At 55.4% G+C, this 15,228-nt stretch overlaps 6 protein-coding genes across 6 annotated transcripts; 3 read left to right on the top strand and 3 right to left on the bottom strand.

The window, feature by feature from the left end:
* Positions 1-437: 437 nt before the first annotated feature.
* On the top strand, positions 438-2,515 carry BBA_01919 (phosphatidylinositol-specific phospholipase C; the record flags this gene model as incomplete). Its single annotated transcript, XM_008597016.1, has 2 exons — positions 438-1,887; positions 2,001-2,515. The coding sequence occupies 2 exons, from the start codon at positions 438-440 to the stop codon at positions 2,513-2,515; spliced, it is 1,965 nt and encodes a 654-aa protein (XP_008595238.1).
* Positions 2,516-2,769: 254 nt separating this feature from the next.
* Positions 2,770-3,674, bottom strand: BBA_01918 (uncharacterized protein; the record flags this gene model as incomplete). The annotated part of the gene is made up of 3 exons (XM_008597015.1): positions 2,770-3,489; positions 3,575-3,592; positions 3,651-3,674. The coding sequence occupies 3 exons, from the start codon at positions 3,672-3,674 to the stop codon at positions 2,770-2,772; spliced, it is 762 nt and encodes a 253-aa protein (XP_008595237.1).
* A 2,194-nt stretch (positions 3,675-5,868) lies between these two features.
* Positions 5,869-7,971, bottom strand: BBA_01917 (peroxin 8; the record flags this gene model as incomplete). Its single annotated transcript, XM_008597014.1, has 1 exon — positions 5,869-7,971. The coding sequence occupies one exon, from the start codon at positions 7,969-7,971 to the stop codon at positions 5,869-5,871; it is 2,103 nt and encodes a 700-aa protein (XP_008595236.1).
* A 340-nt stretch (positions 7,972-8,311) lies between these two features.
* Positions 8,312-8,814, top strand: BBA_01916 (uncharacterized protein; the record flags this gene model as incomplete). The annotated part of the gene is made up of 2 exons (XM_008597013.1): positions 8,312-8,610; positions 8,694-8,814. The coding sequence occupies 2 exons, from the start codon at positions 8,312-8,314 to the stop codon at positions 8,812-8,814; spliced, it is 420 nt and encodes a 139-aa protein (XP_008595235.1).
* A 1,779-nt stretch (positions 8,815-10,593) lies between these two features.
* BBA_01915 (isoprenylcysteine carboxyl methyltransferase) lies at positions 10,594-11,469 on the top strand (the record flags this gene model as incomplete). The annotated part of the gene is made up of 1 exon (XM_008597012.1): positions 10,594-11,469. One exon carries the CDS (start codon positions 10,594-10,596, stop codon positions 11,467-11,469), a length of 876 nt encoding a protein of 291 aa, XP_008595234.1.
* A 143-nt stretch (positions 11,470-11,612) lies between these two features.
* BBA_01914 (MBOAT family protein) lies at positions 11,613-13,344 on the bottom strand (the record flags this gene model as incomplete). Its single annotated transcript, XM_008597011.1, has 3 exons — positions 11,613-12,836; positions 12,906-12,946; positions 13,038-13,344. The coding sequence occupies 3 exons, from the start codon at positions 13,342-13,344 to the stop codon at positions 11,613-11,615; spliced, it is 1,572 nt and encodes a 523-aa protein (XP_008595233.1).
* Between the last annotated feature and the right edge of the window lie 1,884 nt (positions 13,345-15,228).

Genomic DNA, 15,228 nt, shown 5'->3' with positions numbered 1-15,228 from the left:
TTAGACTAGTGAGCAAATGTAGAAAGACAGGTTTAGGGCGATGAAAGAATACTAACAAACTTACAGCTACGACAGTACCCCGCCAACCCGCTCCTCCAACAGCCACAGAGCTTGGCTCTGGGCGCGATGCAATGATTTGCCAAGAATTCGCAGCCAATATAGATGATACATGATACATAAAATATGCGAGATCCCACGCCATTGCAAGAAACGTAGCGAGCTGCATGCGGGCACAACCTGCTTTACACCACTACCTACCTACCTACCTACCTGGTAGCGAGGCCTCCACCGCCATTAGCTTGCACTGACCTCGCCTCTCCATCCTCCCTGTTTCAAGGCGCCGACGAGGCAATCGAATACTCCTTTCACAACCACCCGCATTGCGTTGACTATCATCATCTAGACATATATTGTTTCATCCAACATATTTTACTACGATGGGTGATGCCACGTCTCGGTCGTCTAGCGAGGCCCCAGATGCGGCGGACCAGCGCTTTCCCCAGGCTCGCGTCGTCGAAAGCTTTCAGCCCAATGTCTTGAAGCATCTTCGTTCCATCTATGACGCACATGCAGGATCCGACAAAGTCTGGACAGCTTCACAAACAAGTCAATTTATCCGGGATGTCCAGAAGCACGACCAAATCTTTGACGATGAGGCCGATATGCCCTCGCTGGATCTCGCCACTTTTCTCGACTACATGGCCTCATCTGACGCCGCAGCCATTCTCCCTCGCGATGACGAAGACTTGTCTTGGCCATTGTCGGCATACTTTATTTCGTCTAGTCACAATACATATCTCACCGGCAATCAACTGTACAGCGACAGCACAACGGAAGCCTATGCTAATGTACTGCGACGCGGCTGCCGCTGCGTCGAAATCGATGTATGGGATGGCACAGGCAGCGACGCTGAGAGCTCAGAGAGCGACTCTGATGATGAGGATACCGTCAAAGCGGACAAAAAGGACAGCCACAGCACGTTGGACAGGTTCGCCAAGCTGAAATCTCGCGTACCAGAATCCGTCGTCTCGCGGCTCAGCAAGACCGGGGCGCTGCGGCGGAAGCTTGAGCGTACCACAAGCCACCGTGCCGCCGATACTGACAACCACTCGCCAACTCGGCTGCATTCCAGCTCACAGTCCTCCCTTGCGAATGAACCTCGCGTCCTGCACGGCTACACACTCACCAAAGAGGTGTCGTTTCGCGACGTGTGCGCCACCATTCGGAAGCATGCTTTCGAGGCCAGCGACTTGCCCCTCATCATCAGCCTCGAGGTGCACTGCAACCCCGAGCAGCAAGCTGTCATGGTCGATATCATGAAAGAGGCCTGGGGCGACGTTGCCGTGGTCGCGCCGCCAGAAGACCAGGTGCCAGCAATCCTGCCTAGCCCGGACGCCCTGCGCGGCAGAATTCTCGTCAAGGTCAAGTACGCACCGCCAGATAAGAGCCCTGGCGAGGGAAGTGAGGAGGAAGTTGGCGACCTCGGCCGCACGGACAGCGATTTACCTGTCAAAGCGGCAGAGAAGAAGAAGCCGTCCAAGATTATACGCGCGCTATCTGATCTTGGCATCTACACGCGCGCCGTTAGCTTCAAGTCGTGGGCGCAACCTGAAGCTACCATGCCCGCCCACATATTCTCGCTGTCGGAGAAGAAGTTTACTACGCATCATGCGGAGAATAGTGGCAAACTTTTCGAGCACAATCGAGACTATATGCTGCGGGCGTATCCCTCTGGCTTCCGCGTTGGGAGTTCGAATCTCAATCCTCCGCCGTTTTGGGGCGCCGGCGCGCAAATTGTCGCTCTCAACTGGCAGCAGACGGACGAGGGGATGATGCTCAACCAGGGCATGTTTGGAGGCACAAAAGGCTATATCCTAAAACCACAAGGTACTTTGATATTCTTCCTTTTCTCTTCTTTTTTCTCTTTACTTTTTCTCTTCCTTCTTCTTTTCCTTTTCCTCTCAGCAAATCATTTCATGCAACCAACTAATGTCATTCAGGCTACCGCCCGAATATTCCTACCAAATCAACTCCAAATACCATTATTCGCAAAACTCTCTCTCTATCCGTTACCTTTTTGGCCGCCCAGTCCATTCCTTCGCCAGATGGCGACACCTCTGACAGCGGCTTCCACCCCTACGTCAAAATGGAGCTGCACGTTGACGGCAACCCCAGTCATGACCTCGCCTCGCTCAACCAGCGGGGGCTCGCGAACCAGGGCCACGAACGTGATGGTGACTACAAGGCACACACCAAGTCGCACCGGGGCGGCGCGGATGTGGACTTTCGCGGTCAAGTGCTTTCGTTTCAGGGAATCACGGGCGTTGTGGAGGAGCTCACATTTGTCCGGTTCAAAGTCTGTGATGATGAGATTGGAAAAGATGACCTGGCGGCGTGGGCGTGCGTGCGGCTGGATCGCCTGGCCAGTGGGTACCGCTTCATCCACCTCTGGGACTGCAAGAGCCGATACACCAAAGGCGTGATCCTGGTCAAGGTAGACAAGCATGTATCCTAGACTTGACAGAACTAAAACTACATGTTTCATCAAATTCTTGATCATGTCTCAGAGATCGTCTCACAGTGTACACAGAGGCTTGTCTTATAAGCAGTGCATTGGAATCTCAATAGAGGTAGTCAATTTCAATTTGGAGATGCTACCTCAAATTGGGCCCCAGAGAGGGCCTGTCTCTGCTGCGAGACTATATCAAGTCAAGAAATCCTTCATCATTACAAAATTGAGAGCCGCTTATCCCTTGCGGGACAAACCACTTAATAGTCGTCGTCACGCTTGGAAGAACTGTACGAGTCGGAGCCGCCGGTGCGGCCAGAAGAGCCGTACGAGTCGGAGCCGCCGGTGCGGCCAGAAGAGCCGTACGAGTCGGAGCCGCCGGTGCGGCCAGAAGAGCCGTACGAGTCGGAGCCGCCAGTGCGGTCAGAAGAGCCGTAGGAGCCAGAGGTGTTGTCGTTGCCAGAGGAGCCGTACGAGCTGCTCTTGTTGCTGGAGCCGTAGGTGTTGTCGTCCTTGCCAGAGGAGCCGTACGAGCTGCTCTTGTTGCTGGAACCGTAGCTGTTATCGTTGTCGTCGTCATTGTTGCGACGGCTGGAGCTGTTGTTGCCAGAGCCATAGCTGCTGGAGTTGTTGTTGTTGCCGGACGAGCCATAGCTGCTAGAAGTGTTGTTGTTGCCGGAGGAGGAGTAGCTGCTAGAAGAGTTATCGTTGCCAGAGGAGCCGTACGAACCGCTCTTGTTGCTGGAACCGTAGCTGTTGTCGTTATCGTCATCGTTGTTGCGGCGGCTGGACGAGTTGTTGCCGGAGCCATAGCTGGAGCTGTTGTTGCCGGAGCCATAGCTGGAGCTGTTGTTGCCGGAGCCGTAGCTGGAGCTCTTGGTGCCGGAGGAGCCGAAGCTGTCGTCGTCGTCATTGCTGCGACGGTTGTTGCCAGAGCCACCAAAGCTGGAGGAGTTGTTACCAGACGAGCTATAGCTGTCCTATCATGATGTTAGCCATTGTTGGTTATTTTTTATTCTTTTTTTTAAATTGGTGTAATAAGTGAGATGTGCTCTCATCACATACGGTGTTGCCTCCGTAGGACTATATTGTTCATGTTAGCGGGAGCACCGCAAGGAGAGAAGCCACGAGCTGTACTTACGTTGCTGTCGTCGCGGTAAGACATGATGATGGATTTGTTTATTGAAGATATGAATTTTATAAAATTGTCAAATTTTATTTCGGGTAAGCGAATAAGGCACCAGATACGAGAGATGAGAAAGCCGGGGGCAGCGTCGGTTTATACTACAAGCTACAAAGGTACCTCTTGAGCTCATTCTCATCAGGACGCTTCGAGCTCTCTCATATCCACCCACGCAATAGCCCCTCACGACCCCTCACGCCATCAGAGATGAGGAATGACGTTTGGCAACTCGCCCAGGACAGCTGAAAGCTTGCGACGCGGGCTACCCACCAAATGGGGGAGAGAGGGGTGTGTGTGTGACGATGCCGTAATAGCCCGGTGCAGTCCGTTCTATCTCGGACGTACGTCTGAAGGTGTGAAGCTTTTCTCCCTGGTCCCATGTGCCAGGGTGCGGGTGCAGAGCCAGCTCCGCCAAGGGGGGGCGTGTGCCACGGAAGTCTGGAACGGGCAGTGAGGGGGTCGCCGGTGCCGCGAGCCGCAGAGGAGCTTTCCATTGGAAGGGGAGGGGCAGTTTGATGGAGAGCAGAGAGAGCTTGTTTTGTGCATTCATTATTAGCAAAAGGGAAGGGGGGGCAATGAGGGGGGTTGACTAGCTAGCTGGCTGCAGATCTGGGCCTGCGCTAGTTGGATGTTGCGGCGCAGCAGAAGCTTGTCGAGCTGGACAGGGCCATGTTCCCAATCAATGCAGCGGCCACCCACGGGCTGGCAACTATTTACGAATGAGTTAGCACGCCAATTGGCGCTCGCCAACGGGCGAAGCAGAGACAGCCTTGGTCGGTACAGCTGAGAAAGGGAGGGATTAGGTGCGCTGACGTGTCTCACCCATCTTCAGAGATGGATCTAATCACGAAGCCAACAAGAGAAGGGGGGGAGGGATCCCTTTGCCTTGTCAATTGTCAATGAGTGAGTTGCAAAGTTCCATGTCGAGCTGTGCATTATTAGAGAGGGTTCCGACTCGGCGGGGCCGATGCTTTTCTGCACATGCGCCGTTTCGGGTCCTTGGTTGGTGATTTGCATCGCGGCCTTTTTCATCTTGTTCTCTGTCTGCCAAGATCTGGGGGGGAAATAGGGGGGACAGCGCAAGCATCGCCATCTCGGAGATGAGTTTGGGTTCTGGCATCAGAGGTATTCAGTTGTATGACGAACTGAGCGAGCAAGGCGCCTGCCTCTAAGCCCATTGTTGCTTGTGAGCTGCGGCAAGGTGCTAATATTTAGTGGGTTAGTGGTCATGGACATGGGACATGGCATTGTCAAGATTGTTATTGTGAGACTAGACTTGTCGCTCGGAATGCTAGAGATTGGGGGTTCAGTTCTCTCTCTCCTTAACTATAGTCTTGATTGTAATCGTTAAAACGATTGGAAAAAAGGGAAGCATGGTCACCCCGCGAAAAAGTGTCCATGGAATGAATTACAGTACTCTTACGCTAAGCATCATGGCACCACCTATGCCTGCATTGAGGCAGGTTACACATATCAACTCGTCCCAACATACTCCGCAAGCGGTTGATCCGAATCCATTCTACTGATACTGTCCCTACATATGTACGTTCCCCTTCGCGCATGTAGCCGCCCAGGCTGCAAGATGCTTGGTATGCCTCCCGCGGCCAGTAGGTACCCTCAGATGTCGGGCTTGCCGACGCGGGGGCTTGCATATGCGTTCCTTGCAAGGCTTTCGCCTGTCTTTGATGCATCACCCCATCTCTCCCCATCACATTCATCCCAACTGAGCTGCAAAGAGGCTGCAGTGACCTTGTCGCGCGAAATTACTCACGGCGGACCCGTCTTTCGTGACCTGCCAACCTGCCCGGGTCTCCCACGATTTATTTAGCCTTGTGCCCCTCTGGTTCCCGCCCACTTCCCCTCTCACGAGCGTCGTTAGCTTGCTGCTGCCGACTGGGGTCTTGTCGCCGAGTTTCCGAGTCACCGCTCAACGTCTCGCTGCCGGATTACTGTTACTAAATCATGCCGTTGCGATGGAGTAATTACAGCCCAGGTTGCTGGCTATTTTGCCCATTTTGCCCATGTAGCCGTGACGCTAGCGACTCGGAAAAAAAAAGCAAGCACTCTTGGAGACAGTGGCATGCATGTGGTATCATTATGTTATATTCGCTGTAAAATATACTTTTTCCATCTAGTATACACGATTCAATACCCGAGAGGGTCTCCTTAAAATCCCTCAAAGCTTGCTCTCCGCCGTCATCAGAGCACCGCTCATCATCGGCGGCTCCGCGGGCCCGGCTCCCGGACCGAGAACCAGCTCCCGTCCGCCTTTTGTCCCCCACCACGCGACGCCAATGGCGGACCGCTCCACGTCCATTTCCCCGTTGACGAGAATGTCCCAGAAGCGATCTCTGACGGGTCGCCGCAGCCTCGGATCCGCGATCCCGTTGAGCGTCTGCGCCGCCATCGCCATCCACTCCTCCACGAGCGGCAGCGGCAGGAACGGCAGGGCGTCGATGAGCGTCAGCACCAGTGCGCTCTGCGCCGACTGCAGCGGCTCGCCGCTCTCTTCCGAGGCCGCCCGCGCCGCCTCGTCGGGCTCCAGCGGCGTGGTGGGCGCGCCGGCAATGGCGTGGAGCAGCATCTCGAGCAGCGTCTCGCCGAGGAGGGGCTCCTGCGCCGCAATCGCAAACGGCGGCGACACCATCTGCATGACCGTCTTGAAGGCGATGCGGAACTGCCGCGGCGAGATTCGCTGCGGAAACGATTCAAAGAGCTTGACAATGTAAAAGGGCGCGAGCTGGATCGTCAGCGCGCTGTGTTGCGGACACGAGAGCACTGACAGCACGGCGCTGTGGGCAGACTCAAAGATTTCGACCATGGTCGGGGACATGACGCCGTCAAAACCGAGGTAAGAAGTAGCTGGCTTGATAATGAGCGCATCAGCCGCTTCCGTGGTCAGTGACAGGGGCATGTGCTCTGCGACGTTGAGATAGTAAAGATCTAGCGTCCGTTGTAGATGCGTTGATGGCGCTGAAAACCCGTCTGCTGGCCGAAATTCGCCGAGAAACCTTTCACAGGCCGCGCCGCTCCTGCAAATGACGTCCAGCGACGTGAGATATGTAAACGTGTATACTTGAAAACTGCCGTTGCCGTTGACAGAGGATATAAAGTGAAGGTTTCGTAGTATTTGCAGCGACTTGGCCGCGACAGCCGGAGCGACAGCCTCGTGCAGCATGCGCGCGTCGAGCAGGCTCCGCGAGACAATGGCCTGCAGCGTCGCCACGACGCCAAACATGATTTTGCGCAGAACCTGCCAGAGGACCGGCCACGTTGCCTGCAGCGTCTCCGGGGTGAGCTGAGCGCCCGCCAGGCCAAACTCGACGCTGCTGAGGCGGTTCTTGGCCCACGCGTCGAGCAGCTTGTGCGAGAACAGGACCAGGTCGTCCTGGGCCTGCAGCACAATGCTGGTGTCCTGGGCATGCGTCGCCGCAAAGGCCGCCATCTTGGCCAGCGGGCCCATGTTGCTCATGACGGGCCGCCGGTCCAGCTCGACGAGCATGGCAAATGAGGGAGCGTGCTGCGGCCAGCTGCAGCCGCCGCTGGTGCCGCCGACGGCCTGCGTCACGTCGCGCGCAATGTCCTGCAGGAAGAGACCGTCGCCGCAGCCCTGGCGCAGCATGGCCCAGAGCATGACAGGCAGCAGCACATCGCAGTCGAGCTGCGCCTGGTGATGCTCGGACAGCAGTGGGAACGCATAATTGAGGGCCATGACGATGGACGCCTCGGCCAGCGGCCCGTCTTCGGCGTGCGACCGCAGCGCGAGGTTGGCCGCCGTGACGACGGCTTGCTGTAGGGTGTTGCGCAGGCCGCGCGACAGCGTGCGGCGGTCGTTGCCCTCGAAGCCGACCAGCACGCCCGTCAGCACGAGCAGGTGCTGCCAGCGCGCCGAGCGGTCGTCGGCGCCCTTGACCACGGCGCGCGCCCACTCATCCGGCTTCAGTCCGCCTCTCTCGCGCTGCTGGGCCGGCGGCGGCGGGGGCAGGGAGCTGCCTAGGCTGTTTTTTCGCTCGAGGGCTTCGGCGGCATCCTGGCGGACGCGCAGGGCGGCCGTGTTGTAGATGCTGACGACGCGCAGCGCGTGCGACAGGTCGAAGCCGGCCCGCTGCCAGATGGCGGGCGCTGTGAGTAATTGCGAGGTGAGGACGCCGAGGTTGAGCGGGTTGGACAGGTGGGTGAGCAGGTGGACGGTGGTGCCGAGGATCTGCTCCGACTTGGCGTCGTCGTGGACGTCTTGGTAGTGCTGCAGGAGCGTGTTGAGGAGCCTGTCAGCGGGCATTATTGTGAGGCTGTGCGACCGCAGTGCCAGGCGCGAGAAGGAAATCTGATGATGTCGTCGTCTTTGTAGATGTTAAAGTTGAGATGCCCGGATGCGGACGCCCGCGGTCTGGGTTCAGGCGGGTGCCGAGGTCTGTGGGACCCACTGATTGTGACGTGCGCCAGGGGAGCTTCTCCAGCTTCCGGCCTGCCAGTTAGATTTAACAACGGTCATCATCACCACGAGACACGCGGACACTGCGCAATCGATATCAATGCATCAGCGATGACCTCAACAAATACTGCTGCCGAATTCTTGCCATCGCCAGGCCGTCGCAGTCGCCGCGCCCACCGTCGCCGCCATGTCGGAGCCCCCGCCCAACTACAAGACGCCACCCTTTCCCTCGCTCAACGTGCACACCCTCTCCGACGAGACGGGCAATAAAATCTACACGCTGTACCACATTGGCGACATTTGGCGCTTCACCGTCGTCTGGACCGTCATCGTCTACGCGCTGTTCCACATGGGCGCAGTCATGGTGGCCTTTATGACGCACGGCTTCAAGCGGCGGTCGTGGAAGCTGCTGTGGCTTGCGCCGATTGTGTACCTGAGCGTCGCCGGACTGGAGGCGGTGCTATCCGGGAGCATAGTAGGGCTCGTGTACGTTTTAGCAACCCCGGAGAGAATCGTGTTGCGAGGGGGGTGGTTGAAGTGCTGGGGAGGCGAGGCTAACTTTGCAACAGCGTCGGCGCCGTATACCAGTCGGGCGACTACGAGATGAACACGTGGATTCCCTGCATATGGGGGTTCATCTGTTTGCTGATTCTTCTCATTTCATCCTTTACGATACAAGGTGCTCTGTAGAAGAGCAGTAATAGCTGGCGGGCGTTTTGGACGGCAACCGCCGCAACGGTATCATTTACGACATGTTGTTTTTTTACATTAGCGTGCATAGAGGATATAATGAAATTTACTGGAACTTGTCTATACGGTTGTATGTACACCAGGGAGGAAAAACTAATATGCTCTTAATATTGTTTTAACAATAGCATTGATGGTAAGAACAGCAATTACAGCACCAATAGGCCCAACATGATTTATAATAGCTTGAATAGCACCTTCGAGAGCGACCATAGCAGAGATTCATTGATTCTTTCAGTCCATGAAAATCGGTAAAGGATTGGTAATGTGCTTTGACACAGCCCTAGACAGTTCAAATTTCCACATAGTAATTACTACCATTTAGCAGTCGACGAACGTTGTAGCAGGTACCAGTAGTCACAAGAATCACTGTTACCTTGCAACATAGCCACATTAACATCACACAACGTAATCAGTAACTAAGCGGATGGAGGAAAAGTCATTCATAATAGACGCATTTTCTGCTAGTATCTTCACCTGATATATGATTCCCGATTGCATCAGGTTTGCAGGTGCGAAGTCTCGAGCGCGGCATCGACCACCAAAACGCTCCATACTCGGTGATCAGGGTCTCGGCCGGCTTATCAAGGCGGATCCAGAAATTCGAGGCAGCTATTGGTTCAAAGTTCAATTCATCGATATTCAATTCACAAACAGCTCTTGTTTATGCCTCTTTTTTATGCTTTCGACACAACAGGCCCCAAGTGATTGGTAGACAGCGTGCATTGGCCCTTTACCTTTTCAAGACGGCGCCACTACGGCACGTACAATAGCTGGGGATGTCCTGAATAATGATTTTGAGCCTATTTTGATTCTTTAATTTCTCACTGGCCACGACGAAAAGGCGTGCTCGGCTTGATGGCCGTTCGATGGCTTCCCATCGGCCCTTCGTCATGATAAGTATGCACAAATGCAGACGCAGCAAGGAGCTGGACGTTGAGCCAAAGCGCAGAGGTGGATGTATGAATCAACAACGCAAGAAAGAAGAGGTGGCATTTTGGGGCTCACGGGCTCTTGTACGAATAGATATGCATAGGTAGTTAGGTTTGTAACCTTCTTGGAGCCGCTGTTTGCTATTCTTATTTGGCTTGGCGCCCCCGAATTTAGCGTCTCTGCCCGTTCGCCTTTGCTCCATTCGCCCCACCGACGAATCACCGAATCAGGCTAGACTACTCCGTACGGAGTAGATATCGGCTTATCGATAACTGCTACAAGCTTTATCGGGAGCTACTTCCGGTTACGTCTAATCCACCTACTGACACAAAGTATCCCGGCGGTCTTGACAGGTAGGTAGTTGAACGAGCACAAGAAATATTGTCGTCTCTCGTGAGTATTTGCCTGGCTAGTAAGTAAAACTCTCGCAAGCCCTTTAATCAAGCAGCCAGGGGACTCGATATTGCTTGCGGGATTGTTATATGTCAACGAATGCTTCCTATTGTTCTCTCTCATGGCGCCTGTGTTTGGCGTTCTGCGCCACGTGCGGCTGGTTGCTGGCGTCGCCTGCCCCACCACCAGTTAATTTTGTAGGTGCTGTCGCGGCAAGTGTCGCCATCAAACAAGCACACACTCTTACAACTTTGACGGTCAAAGCTTCCAAGAAGCTCGCTCAATCGCCACTTCCCCCCCTTGTGTCGCTGCCATCTACTTAAACAGGGCCAATTCCCCCTTCAACAACAACGAAAAAAAAATGAAACGATAACACACATACACAAATTATCCGTCATGGCCAGCTCCAATCCGCGTCTCCGACAAACTTCCGCCTCGATGCAACTCTGCGACCCCCCTTACTACAACGACAGCTCTCCACAAACTCCCTCTCCCGATCCTCTCCCCGCCGCCCTACGCAACTTTGAATACTTGCGTCCGCTCCCGCAGCCCAATGACACCGTCATCGCCTACCTGGAGCCCGGACGCCCACGCTCCCTGTCCGGCGTCGCCCTCCGCGCCTTTTGCCTCGGCGCCGCGTTTTCCGCCGGCCTGCTCCTCACCGCGCTCATACTCGCGTGCACGCCGTCCCCCGCGTGGCGCGTGCCCTTTTTCCTGCTCGTCCTGTCGACGTTTCATTTTCTCGAGTTTTGGGTCACGGCGCGCCGCAACACACCCGTTGCCACGACGGACAGCTTTCTGCTGACGGCCAACTGGCCCGCCTACGCCGTTGCGCACGCCGCCGCGTTTGCCGAGTGCGCGGTCGTCTCCGTCTTCTTCCCGAGCCGCCGCTGGGGTGGTGTCGGTGGTCTCTGTCTCGGCCTCGGCCTGGTGCTTGTCGTGCTAGGCCAGACGGTGCGCTCGGCGGCCATGCTGCGCGCCGGCGCCAGCTTCAATCACCAGATCCAGTACAACAAAGCCGACTCGCATGTGCTGGTGACGAGCGGCATCTACGGCTGGATGCGGCACCCGAGCTACTTTGGCTTCTTTTACTGGGGCCTTGGCACGCAGCTGGTGCTGGGCAACGTTGTGTGCTTTTTCGCATACGCCGCGGTGCTGTGGTGTTTCTTCAGCCGCAGAATCCGCGTCGAGGAGGAAAAGTTGGTCGAGTTCTTCAAGGACGACTATGTGCAGTATCGGAAACGGGTTGGGACGTGGATACCGTTCATATAGCTGAGTGAGAGGCGCGGGTGAAGAAAATACATCATGTCTAGTAATGAAATGCAAAAGAGGAAGAAACAGGCTGGAATTGACTAAAACTACCCGTCTTTTGGCTAAAAAGCGCTTCAACAAGATTGTCAAGAGAGATGAAAAAATCAGCTTGTCCCAGAGGGCATGGGCTGGCGGCTGACACTTCCGTACTTGGCCTGCCAGGCATAAAAGTACATGAGTGCGGCAAAGGGCTGGCCGAAAATGGTAAACGAGACCCAAAAGATGGCGTTGCCGAGGACTTTGCCGCCATTACCCATCTTCATCTTTTCCAGCGGCGCCGTCAGCGCAATGAGCGGCAGCTGCAGAAACATGCCGAAAAAGGCGACGCCAATGATGTTGTGCGTGGGGACGCCGACGAGCACCTCATGCAGGACGGCCGAGACAAAGAAGACGGCGAAACTGGCCGTCGAGGGCTTCCAGCCGCGGCCGATGAGCGGCATGTAGACGTGGCGCTTAAAGTAGGTGTAAACGGGTCGGTTCCAGGTGCGCCAGTAAGACCCCAGACTCTCGCTGTTCCACCAGTCGTCGTAGAAGAAGCGGTCACCGAAGCGCGTCACCTCGGCCAGGGCGTTGAGGAAGGACTGAAAAATGGCAAAGAAGCCGGCCAGCCAGATGACAAGCGAAATGGTGGACAGCTTGAGAAGGCGCTCGAGGATGGAGAAGAAGTCGAGCGAGGCAATCTTGTCGAGCGAGTTGCGCAGCACAGGCGCCGCGTACTGGGCGCTGGCGAACCAGATGAAGACGGACAGGCAAAAGACCTCGCCGAGGCGCTTGGCGACGTAGATCCAGCGAATCTTTTCGGTGCGCGGGTACACGGGCTGGTAGACGAGGGTAGGCGCCCACCAAAAGTACGTCAGGTTGTTGAGAGTGATATTGTCCGGGTAGGGACACGCCTTGTAGAGCTCGGGCACCGACTCGCCCTTGACGGGGTGCAGGTAGGCGTGGCGCAGGTCGCGGTTGGTAAAGGCGTACGAGGTGGTCTTGAGCCAGACGATGAGGGCGTGCGTTTCGGCCATGGTGCCCATGAAGGGGTGGTACACATGAAAGTAGACGACAAAGGTGGTGAGGACGAGGGCGAGCGTGATGTTGACCATGTGCGTCCAGGCGACGACGATCCAGATGTTGGTGAACTTGCGGCGGTCGCGCTCCGAGGGGCCAGTCGCGCCTTCGACCATGCGCTTGCGCGAGCGGATGGCCTGCCGCGCGGCGGCGAGCTCGATGAGGTAGGCAATGAAGAGATGGCATGGGATGAGGCAGAAGAGGCCGAGTCCGACGAGGACATCATGGCGGCGAAAGTCGTGGCATTTGAGGCAGATGAGGACGCCGTACTGGGTGAGTTAGCAATTGATCGAGTTGTTTTACTATTGTGTAACTTTTTTTTTCTTGTAGAAAAATACCTTTTGTATATTTTCAATCATTAATCGTAAATTGCCAACCACTGTCGGAGACGGCGTCAGTGAGGGGCACCACAACAGCCCGCACGTCATACATGCCAGAGCTCAGCCATCAGCCGCACGCCCAACACTTACCTAGGACAATGACCATGAGATTGCGAAACCCCAGAAAGCTAGGCGACACATTGGAATCGTGGCTCAGGCACGACGGGCGAACCAGCGAGTGCGTCGCTTCGACATGGCGATACTTGTGCGTCGGTCTGCTGCCATTGCTGCGCGCGCGCGTCTCGGGCGGTCCAGACGGCAGATCCCGCTCCTGCTCCTGCTGCTGCTCGTGGAGTTTATTCTGCAGCGCCTGCTGAGTTTCCGCGACGGCTTTGCTTGCCGACTTGCGCTTCCTGGTCGACGCGGTTGCGACGCCCGTCGTCGTGGCGTCGGACATGGTTTGGCGAGAGTCAATGGGGGGCTTGAAGCTTTGATGCTACGACGGAGGGGTAAGAGAGGTTGTCAACCGGGGGTCATTTGCTGATGGGGGGAAAGCAAGAAACGACAACGATAAAAGAGGAGAACTGAAAAAAAAAGAGAGAACAAAAAAAGGGAGAGGAGATGATAAGCTCGGTGGCGGCCACCAAGGAAGCCTTGAAAAGGGAAGGGGAAAAAAATAATCAGGACAAGGGCGCTAGCAAGAAGAGGTGCTGAAGCTCGAGGCTATCGCTATCCACTGTGGTCTTAGCATGCGTGACGCTATAGCGATGGGGTGCGACGCCCAGATTTGTTAGTTGGCTCTGCTGCAGACGCCCAAGTATCGGAGTGCCAAAGGAAAAGGTCGAACAAGATTTTGTTCCTGAGAGAAAGTTTTAACTACATTTTACTCAAAATTATTTGGCAAACGTGAAGTCGGGGTTTAAGTCACCTAGAAAACAGCCACTCACCCGGGTTTGCAGGTGGCACCTTGTCACTGGTTATCAGCCACAGCGCCGGTCCCCGCCACTGCAAGCTTGCGCCACGACCCGCTCTCCGCCGAGCTTCTAGGCCCGCTCCCCCGAACACCACCGAACAAACACGTCGGACGAACTGAAGAGGCCATGGTGTGGATGAAATCTGAGCAAAACAGGTTGCGATTCTTCATTCACTGTCAATTTTCCTTGTTTAAAGTACAATTTACCGTCTTCGCTCATCCAGTGTCCTTCGCTCCTTACTCCCAATGTCCTCACATGCAACCCTCCTGCAGTCTCGCCCACCAAACCGGCCCTCGACCCTAATCTGGCAACCGCCCTTTCGTCTCTCTCGCCGGAGAGGCGGGTCTTTATTTCAATCTGCATTCTCTTCACAACTCCATGCTGGCTGCTTTTTTTAGGCGCTTTTTTGCCGTTAGCGGCTCCTCGGCCGGCCCGCCACAGCTCGATTTGTCTCTTTTTTGGGCTGAGTGGAAAGAAAAAAAAATTCAGATGCAGCCGTTGTCTCCGAGAGAAAATGTCCGTCCCGAGGCACATGTCAAAAGTATGACGAGAAAAGCATCTGAACCCTTTGAAATTGGCGCAGCGCCCGCATACCGAGTACACCCGACTTCATCCTGGTTTTTTGCGGCAGACGTCTGCATTCCGCGCAAAGTGTACTGAATTCGTACATCTCGACGGGTAAAAGGGAAAAGAGTAAGTACAGTATGTAGAGACGCTACAAGACGGTCAGTAAACTACTTACATCGCGGCTGGCTAGCACATCATTTCTCGCCCTGCTACGTCAGAAGTCGGCAAGTACTTTAACCAGGAGCTTAACGGTTGAGCCGCCCGGAACCGGGTGGCCAGCGTCATACTTCCGCGCCCGCCGCGCTTGCAATGTCGGGAGCTGCAGTATCGGCAGACAATGGTCAATGTTTTCGTGTAGCAGCAATCCAAGTTCACTACCTCAGCTTGGGGCTGCAAAGAGTTTGAGACTATCAAACGTCGCAGGCCGCTATTGCACCTTGCTTTCTAACAAGCTCATCTTAAAAAAAGACATTCACATCATGCGAACTGAAGCCGACACCACATGTATACATTATACGTGTCTATTATCATTAAAGCCTACCCTGGGCACATAGTCCCAGCAGACCAACTCTTGACTATCCTAGGTGGGTATACCACAACGAATAAAAGACAGACTTTGAACGACAGCGCGCATCGCGATGCCTCTTACAGCAGGGCAACGGCGACGGCGACGGCAGCGACAGCACCGCCGGCGATGCGGCCAGCACCGGCAACGACGGGCTGGGTGTTGGTCGGGTTGACACCGGTGCCGGTGACATCGCCGGTGCCAATGGGGAGAGGCAGGACGGTGGCGGAACCGC

Source organism: Beauveria bassiana (assembly GCF_000280675.1).
Source record: "Beauveria bassiana ARSEF 2860 unplaced genomic scaffold BBA_S00004, whole genome shotgun sequence".
Lineage (NCBI taxonomy): Eukaryota > Fungi > Ascomycota > Sordariomycetes > Hypocreales > Cordycipitaceae > Beauveria > Beauveria bassiana.
The sequence above is the reverse complement of the archived record's forward strand: the minus strand, read 5'-3'. Positions and strand labels throughout refer to the sequence as shown.